General features: G+C 34.0%; 1 protein-coding gene across 1 annotated transcript in view; it reads right to left on the bottom strand.

Moving 5' to 3' along the window:
- LOC150090872 (uncharacterized) overlaps positions 1-23943 on the bottom strand; it is a 108097-nt gene that overhangs the window by 27397 nt on the left and 56757 nt on the right. Inside the window, exon 3 of the mRNA XM_090380459.1 lies at positions 1443-2008. Coding sequence (XP_090236585.1) covers positions 1443-2008 — 566 coding nt within the window. The remainder of the gene's footprint in view (positions 1-1442; positions 2009-23943) is intronic.

The following is a 23943-nucleotide window of genomic DNA, read 5'->3' on the forward strand; positions in this document are numbered from 1 at the left end:
CATACATCACAGCTACAGGCTTCAAAATCAAACAGTTAACCACACAGTTTCTTATACATAACTGGCAGTACATGCCCTCATGTTCCACACTCTTAACTGTCAGTTTGACTGATGAAGGTTACCATAATAACCGAAAGCTTTTATATGTATTTAATATATGTGTGTTTTACAATTAGTATTAAACTTGTCATTATTTATTCTGTCTTCCGTTTTGCTCTGTGTCACACAATAATGCACAATAATAATGAATCCAGAGCGCATAGGCCTCTTTAATCATAGCCTATATAATGTTTTATGAAAAAAATAATAATAATAAAATAAACTAATAATAACAATAATTTCCAGTTTTCTATGGGTCTAATTTTAAATAAATTTAGGAAGGATAAACAAATCAGTTTAAAACTGTAAAATATAAAATTTATTGAAAATTTGTTAATTTACTGGAAGTTATTACATGCAAATGGACAGATAGCCAAAGAAGTAATAAAAATAGATGGAGGACCAAAGAAATTCTGGATTTCTATTGGTTCAGTTTTAATGATGTAATGCTCAGGAAATCTTTCTGAAATTGCCAAATATAAAATTTCACAAAATTCCATCCACTGGAAGTAGTTATTAAACGAAGACAGACTAACAAAGAAATAATAATTGTCAGGTTTCTATTGGTCCAATTTTAAAAAAAATTGGTCCATTTAAAAAAAAATTGGTCCATTTAAAAAAAAATTGGACCAATAGAAACCTCATAAATCTTAATAAACTGGATTAACCTGGTAAAGCTTTGATAAATCTTTCTAAAACAGCAAAATTTCATTTTGCTATTTTGGAAAGAATAAAATTTTATGAAAATCCATCCACTGTGAATCAAGTTATTACATGTGGATGAATGAACATGGTGAAGATGAACAGGTGCATTATGCACATATGTTAACATGCCTAAAAATAGTTTATCATTATATGTCAGAACAAATGTTAATTTCCATGCAGTACCAAAATTTAATTATATATGGTTATAGTTTATGGGTTTAAATGTAGCCAGTGACTACCTGATGCTCAGTTTTTCTTATAAGTGAAACAATTTCTGCCAGCTTCTCTGGTGTGTTAAGTGTGCAAGTACATTTTTCGTTTGCAATTTTATATCTCTTACTGATTTGAACTTTATGTAGTTTGAATGACTGATCATCAGCTATTTACAAACATAATTTTGGAAGAAGGATTTATGAACATATCATCGTATGAAAATTATCTCTCACATCTACATTTACTTGGAATCCCCATTTCCAAAGAGCATGAAACCTCCTAGGGGGGGGGGAGTTAAACAACTAAAAACAGGGAGGAACTGCATAACTAACTATCTTTGCAAAATTTGGCTGTAGTAGACCTTGCAACATTAAATCCTCAAACCAGCAATAACTTATCTCAAAGTATTCAATTTAATACCTTACCTTCTGAAGTCTCCAATTTTTTCATCTAAGCTAGCACAAACAACTCTTTCAGTATCATTTAAATATTTTAGCCTTATTCTCAGTATATCACTGGAAAAATCTGTCTCAGATAATGCAGATATTTCTTCCTCTCTTTGCAATGGCTGAAGAGTGTCTTCTTGAATATCAGAATTATCAGACAATTCTCTGCTTTGGGTATTACCACTAAAAACACTTTCTTTTGATAGATCTGCATGATGAGAATCAACAGTATCATCAACAGCACCAACAAAAAATTCTAATCTTCTTTGCCTAAGGAAGTTTTCATCTTCTTTGAATTTTGGAGTGGTACTGAATTCATTAATAATTTCACCACCAGTACTGGTATGACTATTCTGTACCAAGTCAGAATCCGCAGTCCTACACTTCTGTGGCTCAACTGTATCACAATTAGCTAAACAAAAGTCTCCCTCAGAAGAAATTTCTGGTATGCTATTTTGGCCATCAACAAAATCATCTGCTTGCACCTCGGTAAAAACGGACCTTCTCTGCTCTTCATGCTCTAAATCTAAATTTTCCAAGTTTTCCTAAAAATAAATAAAATTTTGAGTAATGTACTGGGCTTAGAAAATAAAAAAAAAATAACTCAATGTGATTAAAGCCATTCTTAAATTCACTGAAGTCATTTTTAAAAAATTCAGTCATAATTAAACAACTGATAATACTTGCGTACACAATGAAAAAAATTAATTGACTATACGAAGAAAAACTGCTGGATGCGTGAGGTGCACTTTACTAGGCCTAACATTTATAATAAATGCATATAGAGTAAGTTTTTAAGCTCTACAGCCTTATCTTGAAGCATTTTTTCTTTGGTTATAACTGTACCCAATCTTCATGTAGCAAGATTAACATATTTCTGTATAGTTTTAAGCTCAGACTAATACAAGAAAGGTAGTCAAAATTAGTAAAAAGTCTGAATTATAGAATATAATTATATATAGGTCAACCGTCACTAATCCAGCAGTGTTGGGACCTGTGGGGTGCTGAAATTATTTGCTAAAAATATTTAATTAGTAATTCTAAAATAAATATTGTAATGTCAGTTTTTTTTTGTGTCGCATATATATGGCCGACGTGACCCAGTAGGTTATTTTATTTCTTGAGAAGTTGTGTCGGCCACATAGTGTGATGCTATTACGGCATACATATAAAAGTCGTTTGTGATTAGTTCATTGCACTTGTGGCGAGCGCTGCAATAAAACTAATTGCGATAAAATACTCTCAAACGTCGCAATAAGTTTGTCAGTACAGTATCGTTAGATTTTGTGAAAACAAGTTCATTAGCGCGCTGTATTATCCATCATATCATGTTGTGTGTGTTTCCCTCAAGTTTGTACTAGTGCGTTGTAAAAAAAAAAAAAAAAAAAAAAAAAAATCTAAAAAGGAATGGCTAAAAGAAAATTACTAAAATAAGAGAAACTGAGAGAAATTGCTGGAATTTACAATTAAGCAGAATTAAACTTCTCACAGACACACCACTGTCGAGTTTTTTTCAGAAGTTCAACTTTATCTGTTCCGAACAATGTATGGTGTTTGCGCTTTACACCACGAGAGGCACTTCCTTTATACATTGGAACCATGGCTGGGGCTAAATGTGAGCAGGTTATAATAATAAATGCAGAAAAACAAGTGGGAATGGCTTGTGAGTGTTTACGAGTTCGTGCCAACAGCTAATGCTACAACCAACGCCACCAAAACAGTAGCGGCAGGCTGGTGCGCCAACCCGGGAAATTTGAAATTACGTTCGCGGAAATCATGTCCGAATTAGCGGTGGAACCGGATTAGCGATGGTCGACCTATATAAATATTTTCAAGTCAAATTTCATAAAAACAAGCAAATTTATTCACATCTAAAAATAAGTTCACGAAACTATTTATATTCAAAACAAAATTTTATACCAAGTTCAAATTGAATAGAACAAAAATAATACAATTTGCTTAAATAATAAACTTTAATTGTGTGCCAGATGTTAATATCTGTAAACTGCATCTGATGTAGATGGTCCCACCCTAATCATAGTCTTTTTTTTTTTTAAATTAGAAATTTTCAGTTCAATAAAGGTCCTATTGTGCCAACGTTTCATATCATCATTCTTCATTTTAAGTAGGGTGTAAAAATATTTTTAAAATTCTTTATCAGAATTACCTAACTGAAGAGTACCAAGATAGCTTATGGCTCTGTGTAGTTTTAACTTTTTCTTCTTTACTTCCTTCTCCTTTTTCTTCCCCTCCCACCTCACCTACAGACTTTTTCCTGATTTTGCTATTTCTTCATCACCATATGATATTCAATATCATATTCATCTAACCACTTTCTTAAATCTCCCAAATCCTTTATCACCACTATTATAAAACACACTTTTACATCTTCATCTTTGATTCCATCTAAATAAATAAGAACACTGTCATCATTTAATAGCATTCTACATGCTATTAAACTAGCAAATTAATGAAGTGAATTATTAAGGCTTTACTGTACTGTATGTTAAAGGAGTTTAATTTTATTTTATATTTTGAAGAGCCACTAAATTATAACTCATGTTATTGCCAGCCCCATACAGGTCCCAAAAACCTTGGAACTGGCCCCAGAAATGTCTATTATGCCAGAGCAAAATATTGCATTTTATTGTTTTACATGCAATAAGTTAAGACAAAAGAAAGTTTCTTAAAGGATTTTTCTCTGCCTTACAGAAAACTTTTCCATAGTTGACTATTGATGTTGTATTATTGGTCAGCAAAACTGTGTTTCATTTGCTTCTCAGTGTCTTTTGTTAACTGAGCTACTGTTAATCAAAATTGTATACAAGATTAACTTTTGCACACCAAAAGTAAAATTATTATGGCAAAATTAAAACAAATATAATAAGCTCTCAAAATGAGAAAAACACTTTTTTTTTTTTTTTAACATACACTAAGTTCTAGTTTTGAAAAGATGCTGGAAACCACTAATGAAAAATGTGTTTGCTGCAACTACCTTGTCTGCTCTGCCAGCTAAGTTTACTTCAGGAGTACAAAAATTTGCAACATATAATTAATAAATGCACTAATATTCCATTATCTGGGAAAGATATATATTTTTTCTGTAAGTTATTCATGAAATATTCTATTAGTGTAAAATTCAATACACTGAATTTCAATACACAAAATACTATGTGTGCCAAACATAAATTACCCCAAAAAATATAGAGCAAGATGTTGTTTACTGGGGTTGCATCTTTTCAGGAACCACAATGCCTATTTGAAAGAAAGAAACAGCATTTCAATGACCCTCAGTGCTATTGGGCTAGTTTGAAAGGTTGTAGCCATATGCTGTGAAAACCTGAATTGCAATTATCCTCCTGAATGAAGATATGAAAAACAAAAGAAAATAAAGAAACAAATCACTGTACATCCCTGGTAGAACCCTCTAAATGGAAACTTACATAATAAATGCTGGAATGAAAATATCTCACCAGATGAAGTGAAATTGTGAATGGAATGAAAAATATCACCAGATGAAGTGAAATTGTGAATGGAATGAAAAATATCACCAGAATATTTGTGGGGAAAGATAATAAATAATCTATAGTAAAAATCTTTATTATGAAACCTGGATATTGCTTTGTAATAAGCTATTCTGCATAAAGCAGAAGATGTCTTAATACATACAGTACTACAAAAATGTAACTGTTAACACAAAAATTAGTTCTAACCTTAATTATTCCAATTTTGAACAGCATTAACAGAAGTCACTCAATACCAGTGGATACATCTTTCTGCTACTGCTATGAACAAATGAAGTGTGAAAAATTTTACAGAATAACCATGAATTACAGGATTTGTAAATAGCATTAATGAAATAATGAAAACCTGCTCAAGCAGGTTTTCATTATTGAGTCTTTTTGAGTCACTTAGGAAACATTCAATAAATGAAAATTACATGCCAAATCTAGAAGAGATTATATACACAGAATTATAGAAATGGAACAGGTACACATTATTTGAATTAACCCTTATTGTAAAAGTACTGTTAAGAAAATAAAGTGGTTGGAGGACTGGAGGCATGCTAATCTTATACAAAGTTATCCATTTATCACAGAACCCATTACAAAAACAGACCCATGAACTGCAGCAAAATATAGTGAACTCCATGTGTGCCTTTGATGTTCATATTCTTTGCAGGGTTTCATCAGTCACTAAAAAAGAGAATGTATTTCTATATAAAACAATACTGACTCTTCCAGCCCATTTTGTAACAATTTTAATTAAATTCTATATTTGGTTTTTAATAAAATTCTGTAGTATTTCAAACTGAGTTAAAATTTGGTTGTTTAACCTTGTATAAAAATAGAGAAAGTCAAACAGCAATAAATACCATGTGCTGTTTTTATTAGTATTAGTACTAATACTGCAAGTGCATTTTACTGAATTAAATGAATATAACTTGAAATTATGTCCCATAATTTCAAGTTATATTCATTTTGTTTATGCCTCTCAGAGCCTTAAACACCTCAATCAAGTCTCCTCTAAGGTGCCTAGTTTCCAAGCGGTGCAACCCACATATTCAAAGCTTTTCCTCATATGGACACCCTTTTGCTGATCTCACCAGGCGAGTTATCTGTCTTTAGACCCTTTCAAGAAGCTCAATGTCTTTTTTTTTTAGGTGCAAGTCTCTATACTTGAACACAGTGTTCCAAGTTGGTCTAAAAATAGCCTTACATAATGGCTATTGTTATCCTTATCTCCTTCCAACCTGTCTTCAATGCTTGAAGAACTTCATGTCTGACTGCATCATAACTCCCAAGTCCCATTCTTCCACTACTGAATGTGTTCAACTCCACCAAGTGTATAGGTTATTTTCTAAGGATACTGTTCCCAGATGTAAGACTGCAAGTGCATTTTACTGAATTAAAGCATAGCTGCCACTTTTCTGACCATCCCTGAAGTCTATCTAGGTCACTCTGAAGAACTTCTGCTTGTGGTGATCATTAACTACTCTACCAATCTTTACATCATCTGCAAATTTAGACATCACGCCCTCTATTCCTTCATCATGTCATAGGAAAATCAAAAACAACAGTGGTCCCAATACTGATCCTTGGGAACCCCACTTCTTACATTAACATAAAGTGACCAGACGTCCTGGATTATGCGGGAAATTTCCAGATTTAAGTCATCTGTTCCGCATTGTAAATTGTCCAAGAAAATATCCCGTATAGGACATGTAGTCTCCATATGATTTTGCATTTTTTATTTAACTTAATTGGATTTGCATTATGTTTGCTGGGAACCAGTGGTGTGAAGGAAAGAGTTTTTTTGGTAATAAATAAGTTGTGGACATAAGAAAAACCACAAATTGACTGTAGAAATGCTGAAAGCAATACTACAAGTGCAATTTTACTAATTTTTGTGAAGAATTTTATGAATAAATAGCAAATAATGAAGCATTATTAAGAAAAATATATTTAATTATATTATTTAATTTCTATTGTTTTTATTGTTAAAAGATGTATTATTATTATTATTATTTCACAGAAATACCAATATAATATAGATATTTCTGGAAAATAAAACAAATATATGTGAAAAAAAAAACAAATATAGGCTATATTTGTTTTTTTTTGAAGTGTGATATTTTATTTTAGTTCCAAGAAGTACACGTATTTAATTTATATTTTGTATGTGAATTTTTTTTATAGATAAATTTTTAAAAGTATATGTGTATATAATTTTTACAGGGGAAGGGGTTGTGAAATCTATGTCATGCATTGGAATACTAAAGATCTGGTCACTTTACATTAACCCAATCTGAAGAATAACCATTTATCACAACCCTCTGTTTCCTGCCCATCTGCTATTCATCTAAGGATTTTCCCTGTGATTCCAACCTGTTCCAGCTTATAAAGTAACCACTCATGTTGGGCTGAGTCAAATGCTTTTCTGAAATCTAAATAAATAATGTCGAAATTATTCCCTAAATCCAGTCCAAGAGTGACCCTGTCAAAATAGCTAACCAGATTTGATAAACATGATTTTCCCTTTAAAAAACCATGCTGTGTATCCTTCAGAATCCAACTTGGAATCTTCCTCATGGAGTATTTTTTTAATGGATATTCATTCAAGGCTTGTGTGATTATTGTTTTAAAGGTATCCCATAATTCAATTCTATTCGCTCTCACAGAGAGCGAATACAATTGAATTATGGTATACCTATTCAGTTAACAGAGGCCATGTAGCACCTTAAGCCATCGTAATTTCCTTTCCTGAATTTATAACCTATTCCTTTGCCTTTAACTACTGCTATCTCTCTCTTCATCTTCTTAATAATTCGCCCACCGCAGAACTCCGTGATCACTTCCTTCTACTGGTTCCTGTACTGACAGCCTTATTATGTCATCTGGTTCATGGATGATGATCAGGTCAAGAGTATTCTTTTCCCTAGCACTTTCCCTGACATTTTTATACCAATAACAATCATCTAATTGATTTAAAAATTTTGTGCCCCATGTTGTTTCCTTCCCATTTGCTCCACTCAATTAGAGGCAAATTAAAATTACCCATAATACGATGTTCACACTTACTTGCCCATTCCATTTGCATTCCGCTATGTTGATGACATTCTTATTCTGAACATTCATTTTGAAAATATTGCAAAATCCATATATCCCACTGAACTCACTCTCAATAAAGAAAACTTTGGCAACCAACATGCAAATTTTCTTGATTTAAGTATTACTCTAAACAGTCCTCCTCTTCGTCATAATTTGGAACTATTCGACAAAATAAGCGAATTTAATTTTAATATTATCTATTTAACAAATTGGAACTCTAACGTTTCGATTAAGGTTCATAAAAATATAATCTACACACAAATTATCCGTTTGGCTAATATTGGTAGCAATCAATCACTTTTCGCTGGTGCTTTAAATGATCTCTATACCAAACTTCGCAATAATGACATTCCTATTAATTTCTTAAATTTTATTATAAAAAATCTGTCTGATTTCATTAAAGAAAATTTCGGTTCCACCTTGATTAGGGTTAATTCGATACCTGTATAGTTGTACATTTGAATGGTGGTATTTCCACTGCTTGGAAAGTGATCACACATAATAACTTCTATTATGACTTCTATTAGAACGATGTTCGTGTTCTTTCACTTACTAAGTTTTTCTTTTCATTTTTCGTAATTTAATATCAGTAATTACTTATGTCCTATCTTATTTTCTCTATTTTATTTTGACCACAGAGGGCTTCCATAGTTCTTCTCTTCTGAGCAACTCCACCATCGTTGTCATAGTTTTCCCTCTGTTTGCATTCCATTCTTATTAATCATATTCGCATAATTGTACCTTATTAATCATGATCGCATATTTGTATCTTCATTTCTTGATTATATTCCACTAAACTTGTTTCTGGCAAATATCATAGGTATTTAATTTTTCTCCTCTTCATATTTTATATCATATATCTATCACTCAAAATATACATTACAAGCTAGCAGTATTAATTTCCACTTCTACTAACACTCTCACAGCCAAGGCCCTCTCTATGAGGTTGGGTACTTACACACCCGGCTTGCCTAGTATCCTTTAAACTCTTTTCCTTCTCTTTACATCTTTCTACTCTTCGTTTTTCTGTCCGTTGAACTATTAGTGTAATATGAGGGTGATTCGGACATTCTCACTTTTCTTATTCTCACTATCTTCGCCTCTATATTTTTAACTTCTTTTCCCTCCCCTACCTTGCATTGCTTCCTTTTTCTATACCGCTACCTTGTTATTTATTATTATTATTTAACCTACATACTTTCGATTTAAACTTACGTTCTTATATACTTTCTACTCAATTTATTAAACTAAACACACTGCGTTTGCATTCTTACATACTATCGACTCAATTTATTAATCTAAATACACTGCAGGGGCTACCTCACTCATGTTTCTGGAGATTAAAAAAATTAAAAAATAATTTTTTTTTTTGTCTATTTCATTTTAATAGCTTCTCCATCAGCATGAGTTTGCATAGAAACACAGTGTTTGGTACATGATCAGGTGTAGCCCCCTGATGAAATACCTGATCTATGTACCAATTTTTAATTTTTTAATATTTTTAAAATTTTTAATTCTTTAATTTTTATTTTTGAATTTTATAATTTTTATCTCAATTACCCCCCCCCCCCCCTTTTTTTTTTCTTTCAGCTTTTGTACATATGATTAGCCTGTTAATTTGGCATTAATTCAGATTTAATTCTACTTAATGATTTTTTTCTTTTTTAGGTTCTTAACATTCTTTCTCTCTTTTTTTCTCTTCAACTAGGCTTGGCATTTTGTGATTAATAACTTCTCCACCTATATTTATTTTTATTTTACTTTCATTTGTGACACTTATTTAAATACATGTATCCTGTTTTGCTGCTTGGCGCATTCAGTCAGGGGGGAAAAAAATAGGAAAAACAGTACACGTACTGTTTTTCCTATTTCCCCCCCCTTCCACTTCTTCGTTTTCATATTTCATATATATGTATGCACGCACACACACACACTGTAGCACATTCCAGCTGATTCACCATACAATTTGCATCTAGAAAAGGCACTGTGAAATATCTCACAAACACTGCTTCAGCAACTTTGTGAGATATTTCATTAGCCACTAACACTGATGCTTTTTTCAAATTGGAAACAATTAATTAGAACAATTAATTATACTTTTATGACATAAGATGTGGGTTACCATTTGAATACAAGTTATTAATCAATTAAAATAGTTCTATAAAATAGTGTTGGGTTTTACCATCAACCATATGTGGATACTGTTGTCCCTGTGATGGTCGCAGTGATTCAGAAATCCCTATTTCTGAATCACTGAAATTCCTATATTTGTCATCCTAAAGTAACTAATATCGTTTTTAATCAGATTTTAATCGTTTTTATCATTTTTAAACAACTAGTAACCAAATTTGTTATCCATTTAAAACTCAAGCCACTGCTGTCACTGGTTTAAAAACTATTTGATCCATGATCAGAGAGCAGGTAGCCTGCATTAGCAACCTGTTGTCTAGGGCGAACAGATTTATCAATCTATATCAGGCATGTCAAAATCGTTTTGCACCACAAGCCATATAAGCTATTTTGCATTAAGGCTGAAGGCCACATGCCTTCAATACTCAAAAAATAAACAAAATACAGTTTTTAGAATTACTGTATTTAGTATATAGATAACCTGTTTTGTATCCTACGTTAGTTTTTAAATTTTTAAATTAAAAATGCTTTAGAATATTTAATAAAAAATAAACAATAAAAACCACAATTTATTATTATATAATTTTTTAGAGGTCACTTGGCATCGTTTTCCACAAAGCAGATCATCAAAATTTTGTTAAATGTCTTGAGCTGATGTAATCTTTAAGACTGATGATAGATGGCGATTGGTTAATCTTGACCTTTCTGGAGTTTTGTTATTTTTCATCGAAGAAAGCAGTTGCTCGCAGAAGCATGTGCTCCCAAACATAGCCAGTTTATTCATAGCAAAAGATATGAATAAACTATGAAATTGTTGATTCTCATCAACAATTTCAATATCACTAGACAGACGAAGTAAAAAGACAAAACTGTAATTCACAGTTTTTGAAATCAGAAAATCTTCTATCGAACTCCATTTCTAACAACTTAATTTGGTGTGTGTATATAATGAGGGGTGCTGGGGGTTTCAGGGACTGATAGCAGTCATCGTGAAACAGGTGGGTATATGGGATGTGTCAGGGTAACTAGGAATAGGTGCATGTATGCTTGCATGTATACCAATGCTAGAAGTATAGTAAATAAATTTGATGAATTAGAAGTGTTGGTCAAGACATCAAAGGCGAATATCTTTGGGATATCAGAGACGTGGTGTCACACTGATAGGAATGCAGAATTGGAATTTCGGGAGTACAATGTGTACAGAAAGGATAGACAGGATAGGAAGGGAGGAGGTGTGATGCTGTTAAGAAAAACATAAAATCAAAAGAAGTGAATCCAGTTGATATAGATGAACGGTGCACTGTTGTGTCAGTTTGGTGTGACATAAGCACTGCCAAAGCAAAAATAAGAGTAGGAGTGTGTTATAGGCCTAATGACTCAAATGAGTACAATGAACAATTGTACAGAGAAATAGAGTGGGCTAGTAAATCAGAATGTCTTAAAAAAGGGGGTTTTGAACCTCTCAGATATTGACTGGAACTTGTGGGTTGGTCACTCAAACACTAGTAAGACTTTTGTGGATTTATTGGATGATTGTTTTCTGCAGCAGCATGTTCGAGAGGCAACCAGAGAGGGTAATACTCTTGATCTGGTTATCAGCAGTGATCATTCGTGTATTAAGAATTTGCAGATAAAGGAACCACTAGGTGGCAGTGATCACAGTGTACTGATGTGGGATTTACTTAAAGATATAATTACCATCAGGGGTAAAGGGAAGGGTTTTTGCTTCCGTAAAGGCGACTACGATGGACTGAGACAGTATTTAAATTCTATACAGTGGGATCAACTGACAATGTTACCAAGAGTAAATTCTAAGTGGGAAGCATTCAAGGAATTAATCGTGGAAGCTACTAAAAGTTTCCTACCTATTAAGAAATATTGTTCAAGGTTTAGGCCTAAATGGTTATCAAATGAACTAATGAGACTCGTGACAGAGAAGAAAAATGCATGGGATGCATATAAATTATCAAGCGACTCAGAAGCCTATGGCAGATATAAGCTAGTCTGTAATCAGGTCACAAAGGAGGTTAGGCAGGCGAAGGCGGATTACGAGAAATCTTTGGCAAACGATGCTAAGAAAAACAGCAAGGATTTCTTTACTTATATAAACTCTAAAAGGAAGAGGATGAATCTGATTGGTCCACTTGATATCTATGGTTCGACTGTTGATGATCCTGCTCAGAGAGCAAACAAACTGAATGAGTTTTGCATCTACATTCACAAGAGGAGATATTAAGGTTTGAAAATGGCAGAAGGTTATCAAATTGTAGCAGGGTGCTTAATGATTTTGTAAATACTGAGAGCAAAGTGGAGAAGAAATTGTTGAAGTTAAACATAAGAAAGGCACCTGGGGTGAATGGGATCTATCCAGTTATATTAAAGGAGGCGGCAAAGCAACTAAGCAAACCCTTAGCCATAATTATGAGAGCATCCTTGGACTCAGGAGAGATCCCCACAGACTGGAGATGTGCAAATGTGTCCCCAATTCACATAGGGGGGGGGATCGAAGGGTGACACGAGTAATTACAGACCAGTTAGTTTAACTTCTGTTCCGGATAAAATAATGGAGTCACTGGTTAAAGACGCATTGCAGGATCATCTAGACAAGACTGCAGCAATAATTCAGACACAACATGGGTTTGTTAAGGGGAAGTCTTGTCTGACAAATTTTATAGGATATTATGATGTGGTTACAAAGGAACTGGATGCAAAAAATAATTTTGATATCATACATTTGGATTTCAGGAAAGCTTTTGACACTGTTGCGCATGGAAGAGTATTGTACAAATTGGAGCAGAATGGTATTAAGAGTAAGTTGCTACAATGGATAAAAGGATGGTTGAGTGGGAGACGACAAAGGGTGGTAATCAATGGGTGCTGCTCTTTGTGGACTAATGTTATTAGTGGAGTCCCACAGGGTTCAGTGTTGGGTCCACTGTTGTTTTGTATATTTATCAATGATATTGATGAAGGTATATCAGGCTTAGTGTCAAAGTTTGCAGATGATACAAAGGTTGGCAGGGTTGTAAATGACAGTAATGGCAGTGTGCTACTGCAACAGGATCTAGAAAATTTGGGCAGATGAGCTAAGAAGTGGCAACTGAAGTTTAACCTTGACAAATGCAAAGTATTGCATATGGGTAGAAAAAACCCCAGAGAAACATACCAACTATGTGGTACTACACTTAAGGTGATAGAAAATGAAAAAGACCTGGGAGTAATTGTGCAGTCAGATATGAAATTTTCTGAGCAATGCAGACATGCTGCCAGGGCAGGTCATGGGGTTTTGTCAAAGATATATAGGAATTTTGCTAGCAGGGAAAAGGAGGTGATTGTCCCTCTGTATAAGGCAATGGTCAGGCCACGCCTTGAGTACTGCGTACAGGTCTGGTGGCCTCGTTTTAGGAAGAATGTAGATTTGCTTGAGCATGTACAGAGAAGGGCAACAAGACTGGTGAGTCCAATGAAGGGATCCTCTTACCAAGACACGCTTAAGTTCTGCAAATTGCAGTGGCTGGAGACTAGGCACCTGTGCAGTGATCTGATTGAGGTGTATAAGGCCTTGAATGGGTTGAGCTGTTGTTGTTGTTTGGTTTTTAGGAGCATTAGCAACTAAGGCCATATTGCTCCGGGAATATGCGGTGGTCATTCCCTTGACCTTTCCGCATCCTCCGTATTTAGTGGTGTCTGGCTCGAACCCCGGTCTAATCAAGAAGCGTGTGCTACGCACTGCTGCTCCTTCCCACCTGGCTACGGAGGTGCAATGGGTTGAGCATGCTGAATTCTGATGGGATCTTTCCACTTGTTCAGATTACGAACCTAAGGGGGCAGAAATTCAAATTAAGAAAAGACAGATGTGCGGAAATTGGCCTTTAGCCAGAGGGTGGTTAACAGCTGGAACAAATTTCCATCTGTCGTTGTGGAAGTTGATAGGTTAAATAAATTTCAGGAGGAACTGGACAGGCATTTGGAGGGAATGGTGTGATTTTTTTTTTTTTTTTTGGCTGATACTGCATAAGCTCATACACTTGCTGTCTTGCATCACATGCCACTACTACTACTATATTCTGTAAATTTTAAGTCAGGTGATTTTACCTACAGAGATTGGCAACTTTTAAAACGAGATAAGTTTTCTTTTTCTGTTTGTTTTCGTCAAAGTAATAATAATTTTTCTTTGAAAACATTAATATTATCAAATAACATTGTCCTTTATCCATTGTACATCTTTTAATTCAGTACATTCATAATTCTTTGTTTCCAAGAACATTACAATTTCATCCAGCAGCTTGAAGAATCTTTTTAAGACTTTGACTCGAAATCCATCAAACTTCTGTATAATAGGGTAGATCAGTGGTCTCAAACTGGAGGCCCGCGGGCCGCATCCGGCCCCAGAATCAATTTTCGACGGCCCTTGAATATATTTCAATTATGTATTTATTGTAAATACGGTGCTTATAGTTTTAGAGACAAAGAGATATGGACTGAGCTTATGTGCTCAACTGCTATTGAAGGAAAAAGAGATAGAATGAATAGGTTGGGGCTTTGTCTTTGTCACTGTATGCTTGTATGCCAAGCCACATGACTGGGGTAAGGTGGGAGAACTTCCCACGTCAGTACAATTAGTAAATTTAGTTTGCCAGCCGACAGTTGGTGGTGCTTCAGTATTCTGGTGTTTCTGATTTTTTCTATTGAGTTGGTACTTCTGATATATATTTTCCTTGAGTCAGTCACTAGTTGGTTAGCTGGATGCACAGCTGTGCAGTTCATATTGCTATATAGATGGAGACAAACTAACTTAGGGCTTATAAAACCTGTTTATTTGTGCTCGTTGTTAGATCTACAATGTAGATCTAACAACATAGATCTACATTATATCAATACCTATCGTTTAGAATTGTGCATAACATTTGAGTGTTGCTTTCATACAAAAATTCATCTTGTTAAATTAAAGTTGTAAATAAAATTATAATAGTGATTTTAATTAAGAGATTAAACTGCAAGCCATGTCTTTAACAAACGGTAAAAGAAAAGTGGACGAAGGACGTATTTTTCAAGATAAATGGGAAATTATGTACTTTTGTGGTGTTGCGTGCAATAAGGGAATATCAGTTCCAAAAGAATACAATTTACGTCGCCATTACGAAACAAATCATAAAGAAAAATTTGAAATGTTGGAAGGCAAATTGAGGGAAGAAAAGTTACAGTTTCTGAAATCTGGCTTACAACGACAACAAAATGTTTTTACTGAAGCAAATAAATCCAGTGAAGCAACAGTTCACGCAAGTTTTGCTCTCGCGCACATCATTGCAAAACGATCAAAACCATTTACTGATGGCGAATTCCTTAAAGATTGTTTGATTAAGTGTGCTGAACTTATTTGTCCTGACAAACAACAATTATTTAAAAATATTAGTTTGTCAGCCAACACGGTAGCAGAATGTATTAATGAAATCGCTAGTGATTTACGATGTCAGTTAAAAGAAAAAAAGTATAGATTTTGCAGCATTCTCAATAGCAGTTGATGAGTACTGACATCACAGATATAGCACAACTTGCCGTTTTCGTAAGAGGTGTTACTGATGAATTTGAAGTAATTGAGGAATTATTGGAAATAATTCCTATGAAAGGAAAAAACTGGTGCACAGGATATTTTTTCTGAAATAAAAACTGTAATAGATAAATATAAATTAAGTTGGGATAAAATGGTCAGATTTGCAAGTGATGGTGCAGCTGCTATGGCTGGTAAAAAAAAAATGGAGTAGCGGTAAAATTAAGAAATATAGTGAAAGAAGAAAAATTTCAGAATAATTTTTGCACTATACATTGCATTATTCATCAAGAAGCACTTTGTGCCAAAAGTTTGCAGATGGATAATGTTATGGAAACAGTAACTAAAACAGTAAACTTTATCCGTGGACGAGCTCTGAATCATCGAGAATTTGTTGCATTGCTTGAAGAAATTGAAAGTGAGTATGGAGAAATGATTTATTATAACGAGGTGAAGTTGTTAAGTCGAGGAGCTGTATTAAAACGTTTTTTTGATTTAATAAATGAAATCAAAATTTTCATGACACAAAAAAATAAAACCATCGACGAGCTACATAATGATACATGGATAACAGATTTAGCATTTCTTGTTGACTTAACCGGCCATTTAAATATTCTCAATAAAGAGCTGCAAGGAAAGAATAAACTTATCACTGACATCTTTGCTTTATTAAAGCTTTAAGTTAAATTGCAATTATGGGAAACACAACTGGAATCAAAAAATTTCGTACATTTCCTACATCTTAAATCCTGCCCTATTATTTCAAATGAAAAATCTCAAGAATATGTGAGAAAAATAGCATTATTACGACACGAATTTGAAGAAAGATTTAAAATTTTAATGATTTGGATTCCAATTTTACATTATTTTCATTACCATTAAAAACGAACGTGAATAACGCACCAGAAAATCTACAAATGGAGCTAATTAATTTACAGTGTGATATAAATCTTATTGAAAGATTTGAAGATACGGATTTGATTAACTTTTATTCGTACTTGTCAAAAGATAAATACCCTCAGTTACGAATTTTTGTAATAAGAATAATTGCTTTGTTTGGGAGTACATTTATATGTGAACAGTTTTTTCGCAGTTGAAAATTAATAAGTCTAAGAAAAGAACCCAATTGACCGATGAGCATCTACAATCCGTGATGAAGATAGTTTCTAGTAATTTTTCTCCAAGGCTACAAACTTTATCAGAATCGAAACGCCATCAAGTGTCAAGTTGTAGTAAGAAATAAAGAAATTTATAATTATTTACATACAAACATATGTATTTTTTCTGTATGTCGAAGAAAATTTTAATAAATAAAAGAAAGGAATAGGTTGTCGTTATTTATTCTCAAGTTTTGTCCCACTTGGAAAGTTTTCATAATTTGTTTATTTTTAGTTTAAGTTAAAACTAAGTTATTTAGTGGTTAATTCAACATATTAGAATTATTTGAAATAAATGTCAGTCTGAAAATTTAATATTTAGCTGTCAATACATTTGAATTACAAAGTGTAACCAACAGAAATTTCTTGCAGGTACCAACCTTTAGATTTCAGATAGAAAATAAATAAAAATTTGAATTTTTAATTTTGCATTATTATTATTATTGTTTATGTATGTTTTGATAAATATTTAGGAAGTGATTGGGCACATAAAGAAAATAGAAAAGAAAATTTTACCGAAAGAAAGAGTCTCATAATTTTAGACAGGAAGAGAAGGAGAAAAATATAAGTTTGAGAAATAAAAAGTATAGAGAAAACATTGTAGAAAAAACAATTGAACATTATTTAAATAAATTTTCAATTAAACCATGTTCGAGGTAAATTAAATTTTAAAGTAAAATTTCCAAACTTACAAGCAGCACACACCACACATTGAAAGTGTGTTCACTTTCTGTCTTACAGAAATGAAACAAAGTGTCGATGATTAAATTTATAATAAATAAAAATTTTAAATAAAAATTATAAATAAAATAAAATCTCTAATAAAATTTATAATTTTGGAGACTTTTTTTTTAGCACATCCAATATTTAAAACCTTGGAACATAATACTTGCTGGTGAATAATGCAATGAAAATGTTCGAAATGATTATTACCATGCAGTTTGCATGTTTCTTTTAGTTTTGCAACAATAAAAATTTAAATACCCTTAGTAATACCGGTCATGGCAGGTGCGCCAACAGTTGCAAGACAAACCAACTTGTTCAATAGTAATTTATATTTATTCAGAATTTCCATGAATGCATCAAAAATATCAGCTCAAGTGGTTGTATCATGCATAGGAATAATTTCTAAAAGCTCTTCACTCACTTTCAAGTTCACATCATACCCACGAATAAAAATGTCCAGTTGAGCAATATCTCGAATGTCTGTACTTTCGTCAATTGCAATAGAATAAGCTTCAAATGTGGATATCATTGAATTGAGCTGATTTCTTAAATTCTCAGCTATTTCATCAATCCTATTAGCTACTGTGTTTCTACTTAAGCTTACACTTTTGAAGCTTTTTACTTTCTCAGGGCACAACACTTCCGCTACTTTAATTAATTTGGTCTTGGCGCATTATAGCCTTAGCAGCTAATGCACCAATAAAATCAAAACCAAACCACTTTAATTAAACACTCACTAATAAAATCTCCTTCTGTAAAAGGTTTTGATTTGCTTGCAATTAAATGTGATAACAAGTAACTAGCTTTTACAGCTGCTGTACTTTCCTCAGGTTTGATAAACAAGTTTTGCTGTTTTTTAAGAATTGATTTCAATTCCAACAACTTACTTTCACGATGTTTCTCAACATATTTATCATAGATTTCTTTACGATGTGTATCATAATTTCTCCTGATATTGTATTCTTTGCAGACTGAAATAGATTTACTACATATTAAGCATACTATTTTGCTCTTTTTCTGGATGCAGTAATTAGCTAGCTCCCATTTCTCTTGGAAGTTACAACGTTCTTCAATTGTTGTTTTCTTACTCATACTGGTATTAGGAGTTGACATAATGTTTATTGTTAGGAGTTGACATAATGTAAATTGTTAATTTAATACAAAAAAAAAAAACACAAAATTAACTGCACACAGTTAAAAATATAATTCACGAATATACAACTGAGCAAACACTTTGCGGTCTCTAGTACTCAAAGCTGCAGACAGAGGCTTAAAAATGAAACATTATGTCATATCTTTTATCTCTTTTTCTAGCACTGCATTGAAAATTCCTTAAATGTAAAATTCAAAATAAATTATGTGAAAATAAAAATAAACTTGATTAGTATTTTTTTCCATTTCTTTTAATTAAAAAAGAAAAAAAAAAAGATTTTCAAGAAATCTCGGCAGGCCACAGTCTTTTTGTTGGAGTTCAGCGTGTTTGACATGTTATTTGTTATTTGTTATTTGGTTTTTAGGAGCATTAGCAACTAAGGCCATATTGCTTGGGGATATGCGGTGGTCATTCCTTGACCTTTCCGCATACTCCGTATTTGGTGGTGACGGGCTCGAACCCCGGTCTAATCAAGAAGCATATGCTACGCACTGCTGCTCCTTCCCACCTGGCTACGGAGGCGCTGTTTGACATGTCTGATCTATATCATTATCATTATTACAATATCGAATCTAATGATATTAGTTACTTTAGGTTGACTACATGAACAAATGTAGTCTTCTCCAAAGAGCCTCAGCCGAAACACATTCATCATCACTGGATGGATAACATCCCCAGACGGGTGACAGTAAATTCCAATGCAGAATAACAATTTCATAAAATTATGTCAATTCATTAATAACTTGTGTTTAAACTGGACCCCGTGAATTAATTACATTGTAAAATTGGACTCAAGCAGCCTACTTAATAGAGATTTGATATATATGTGACCTAAATTGTTTCCAAAAGGTGTAAGAATATTTGCTGATGCTATCGAGGCAGTGTTAGGTGGGTAGGAAAACTGCTAACTTGGGGAGATATTCAGACTAATGGATTAACAGTAGCCACAGACAGAGGTAGAAGCAATTCATGCTGTGCTTCTATTGGAGAAATGAAACAAGTAAATACATGGGCTGCTGTTGTTGTTAATAAGAGTAAGAACAAGTGCATGTATACTTACATGTACAGTAATGTTACGAATATAGTAAATAAATTTGAAGTGCTAGTCAAGACATCAAAGGTAGATATTGAGATATCAGAGACGTGGTGTCACACAAATATTAGGAATGCAGAATTGGAATTGCAGGATAGAAACGGAGGAGTGGTTATGCTGTTAGTTAAGAAACACAAAATCTAAGGTAGTGCATCCAGTTAACATTGGTGGACAGTACAATGTTGAGTCAGTTTGGCACGACATAAGCACTGGAAAAGGAAAAATGAAAAAATTAGGACTGTGTTATAAGCCTAATGACTGGTGAGTACAATGAACAACTATATGTACACTGGTGTTCAAAGAAAGTGCATCACCCCTTAAAATTGCAACTGTCGTCCAAATAATGTAAGTATATGACAACATTTCTTACAGATTGCATCAGATAAGATTGACACGTGTAGGTGATGATGTAATATTGCATCAGCTGTTACTTTCAGCTATATAAGCACGATCTGCAAGAGTTGCAGTCATTCCTTGCTTGTGTCAGGATGGCAGTTACGTGCAGTTGACACCACGAAGAAAGAGTTGTTGCTTTACATGAGGAAGGATGTTCTTCCAATCATATTGCTTGTAGAGTGCCTTGTAATCAGTCGACAGTGAGTAGATTTCTTTCCAAACTCAAGAATACTAGTTCTGCTGATAGGAAAAAAGGAACAAGGTGCAAACGAGTCTTACGGCAAAACAGGACTGCATTTTGAAGTGCTTATGCCTTACAGATTGAATAATTGCAACTGTAAAGCTTTTTCGTCTGAGCTGAAAAGAGAATGGAAAAACATACAGGAGTGGTAGCAAGTGCACTAACAGTCAGAAGACTGCCTCTTCAAAAATGGACTTATAGCCCGTCATCCTAAGAAGAAGCCCCTCCTCACACAAAAAATGCCCGATTAATTTGGTGTAAAGGAGCATGTCAAATGGACCCCCAAGCAGTGGAAGTCAGTTATTTTCTCGGATGAGAAGAAATTCAACCTGTAGAGCTCACAAACGATTTGCCGTAGACATGGTGAAGAATACCATCCAGACTGTATGGTGTCTACAGTGAAATTCCCTACTAACCAAATGATACGGGGTGATGTGAGGGTGCATTTCGTATCACGGAGTAGGTCACCTGCAGTTTATAAAAGGTTCCGTAAATGCCAATGGATGCCTGGCTATATTGGAAGGCAAATTGCTGCCAACCATTAGAGACCATTTCACCTGCCAAGTAACTGCATCTTTCAGGACGACTCTGCTCCTTGACATTGGGCAAAAAGTGTAAGAAGGCACTTCTGTAGTTACTTTAGCTTCATTTCTGCATTAGAGATTCTACAGTAATGTGTTTACATTTGTTACAGGCGAAAAAATGGTTGGAAGAATGGTCCATTACATTAGCTGCCAGGAAACAGCCTGGCCAGACCTGAATCCTATAGATCGTGAGGGCATCGTGTGGAATCTGCAGTTGGCAGAAAGAAACTAAAGACCCTTCGTGAACTCGAGGAAGCCATAATTTGTGTTTGGAACCATGAACTATCAATTGAGTATCTTCAGAAATTGATCTTGTCAATGCCTGGATGGTATGCTGCTGTCAGAGATGGTTCAACTAAATATTAGTTTGCACCTGGTGAACTTTTCATTTTGTTTTCCATTTAAAATGATAAACTGAAGTAAACTGAGGGCTTCTCATAATTTCAGCCATAATTGTTGTGTTCACCAAAACTATTGTATAAAGGTTGCAAATGCTCATTTTGAAATATTTTGAGAGCACCTGTCAAAAATATTACTTAGCTTTGCCTTAACTATTAATAAATATCTTTTGTTTATATTTCTATTTGTGATGCTAGTCATTAATGTAACACACCATCGCGAAAAAGGGTTAGAAATGGGAAATTCCTAGGTGATGCACTTTCTTTGAACACTGTGTAGAAATAGAGAGTGGGTCAGAAAATCAGAATGTCTTATAATGGGGGGATTTTAATTTCCCAGATATTGACTGGAACTTGTGACTGGTCACTGTCACACTAACAAGACTTTTGTGGATTTATTGGATGAATGTTTTCTATAGCAGTATGTTCAAGAAGCACCAGAGGGAGTAATACTCTATCTGATTATCAGAGGTGATTATTAATTCATTAAGAATTTGCAGATAGAGAAACAATTAGGTAGCAGTGATCCCAGTGTACTGATGTGAGATTTACTTAAAGATGTAACTACCATCTTTAAGTAAAGGGAAGGGTTTCTGCATTCGTAAAGGTGACCACTGTAGTCACCTTTGCATTCGTAAAGGTGACTACAGTGGTCTCAACTAATAATGTTACCAAAAGCAAATTCTAAATGGGAAGCATTTAAGGAATTAATCTTGGACGCTAACAGGCTTTTCATTCCAACTAAGGAATACTGTTCAAGGTAAAGGCCTAAATGGATGTCACATGAACTAATGAGAACTGTGGCAGAGAAGTAAAATGTGTGGGATGCATGTAAATTATCAGGAAACACAGAACCCTATGGTAGATATAAGCTAGTCTGGCACATAAGAAATCTTTGGCAAAGGATGCAAAGAAAACAGCAAAGCCTTCTTTACATACGTACAAACTAGAAGAAAGGGGATGAATCATATTGGTCTACTTATTATTAATGGTTCGACTGTTGATAATGGCTGACAAACTCAATGAGCCTGCACACCCCATTCAAGGCCTTATTCACCTCAAATCAGATCACCTCGCAGGTGCCTAGTCTACAGTTGCTGCAGTTTGCAGAAATTAAGCCTCTCCTGGTAAGAGGGTACCTTCATTCCCCTCACCAATCTTGTTGCCCTTCTCTGTACTCATTTGAGCAGCTCTACATCCTTCTTAAAATGAGGCCTCCAGAACTATACACAGTACTCAAGGTGTGGCCTGACCATTGCTTTATACAATGGGATAATCATCTCCTTTTCCGTACTAGCAAAATTCCTGCATATCATTGACAATACTCCATGAACTGCTCTGGCAGCAGGTCTGCACTGATCAGAAAACTTCATAACTGACTGCACAATTACTCCCATGTCTTTTTCATTTTCTACCACCTAAGTGTAGTACCACACAGTTAGTACATTTCTCTGAGGTTACTTCTACCCATATATAGTAGTTTGCATTTGCCAATGTTAAACTTCAGTTGCCACTTTTCAACCCATGTGCCCAATGTTTCTAGACCCTACTGCAGTAGCACACTGCCATTACTGTCATTAACAACTCTGTCAACCTTTGTATCATCAATATCATTAATAAATGTACAAAACAACAGTAGTCCCAACACCAAACCCTGGAGGATTCCACTAATAACATTAGTCCACGAAGAGCAGCATAATCAATGGATGATTACCACTCTGTCATCTCCCACTCAACTACCCTTTTATCCATTGTCGCAACTTTCTCTTAATACCGTACAGCTCCAATTTGTACAGTAATCTTTCATGTGCAACAGTATCACGAGCTTTCCTGAAATCCAAGTATATGATATCAAAATTATTTTTTTGCATCCAGTTCCTTTGTAACCACATTATAGTAGCCAATCAAATTTGTCAGAGAAGGCTTTCCCTTAACAAACCTACGCTGTGTCTCAATTATTACTGCACCTTGTCTAGATTATCCTACAATACTTCTTTAGCCAGTAGATTGGCCTTTAGCCAGTGGATAGTTGATTGCAGGAACAATCTTCCATCTGTTGTTGTGGAAGTTGATAACTTAATCATGTTGGCCAAGATTTTTGCAGCTAAAGGTAATGCTATGTTTTTATATATATTTAGTTGTTTTACTGACTTAACTGTTATACGAAATTATTTTCTATAAGTAGCTTTATAGTCCTAGTCAAGCTCCTTGGTTTATTTGAAATTAGATAGCGATTTTGAAAGTTAATACTTAGTGTCCATAGATCTTACCGTTCATAAGATCTATTCTTATATGATACGGAATAGCGTAACGTAAATCCCAAACTTCATAGCGTAAGGTTTAACATAAAACTAAATAGCGAAATACTTAGTATTGTATTAGAAATCTGTTAGATTAGTATAGTATTATCAATTAATCACTAAAATTTATTAATCTTATTAAA

The sequence above is a fragment of the Mastigoproctus giganteus genome, chromosome 1, assembly GCF_048544385.1.
Source record: "Mastigoproctus giganteus isolate SK-2022 chromosome 1, ASM4854438v1, whole genome shotgun sequence".
Taxonomy (NCBI): domain Eukaryota; kingdom Metazoa; phylum Arthropoda; class Arachnida; order Uropygi; family Thelyphonidae; genus Mastigoproctus; species Mastigoproctus giganteus.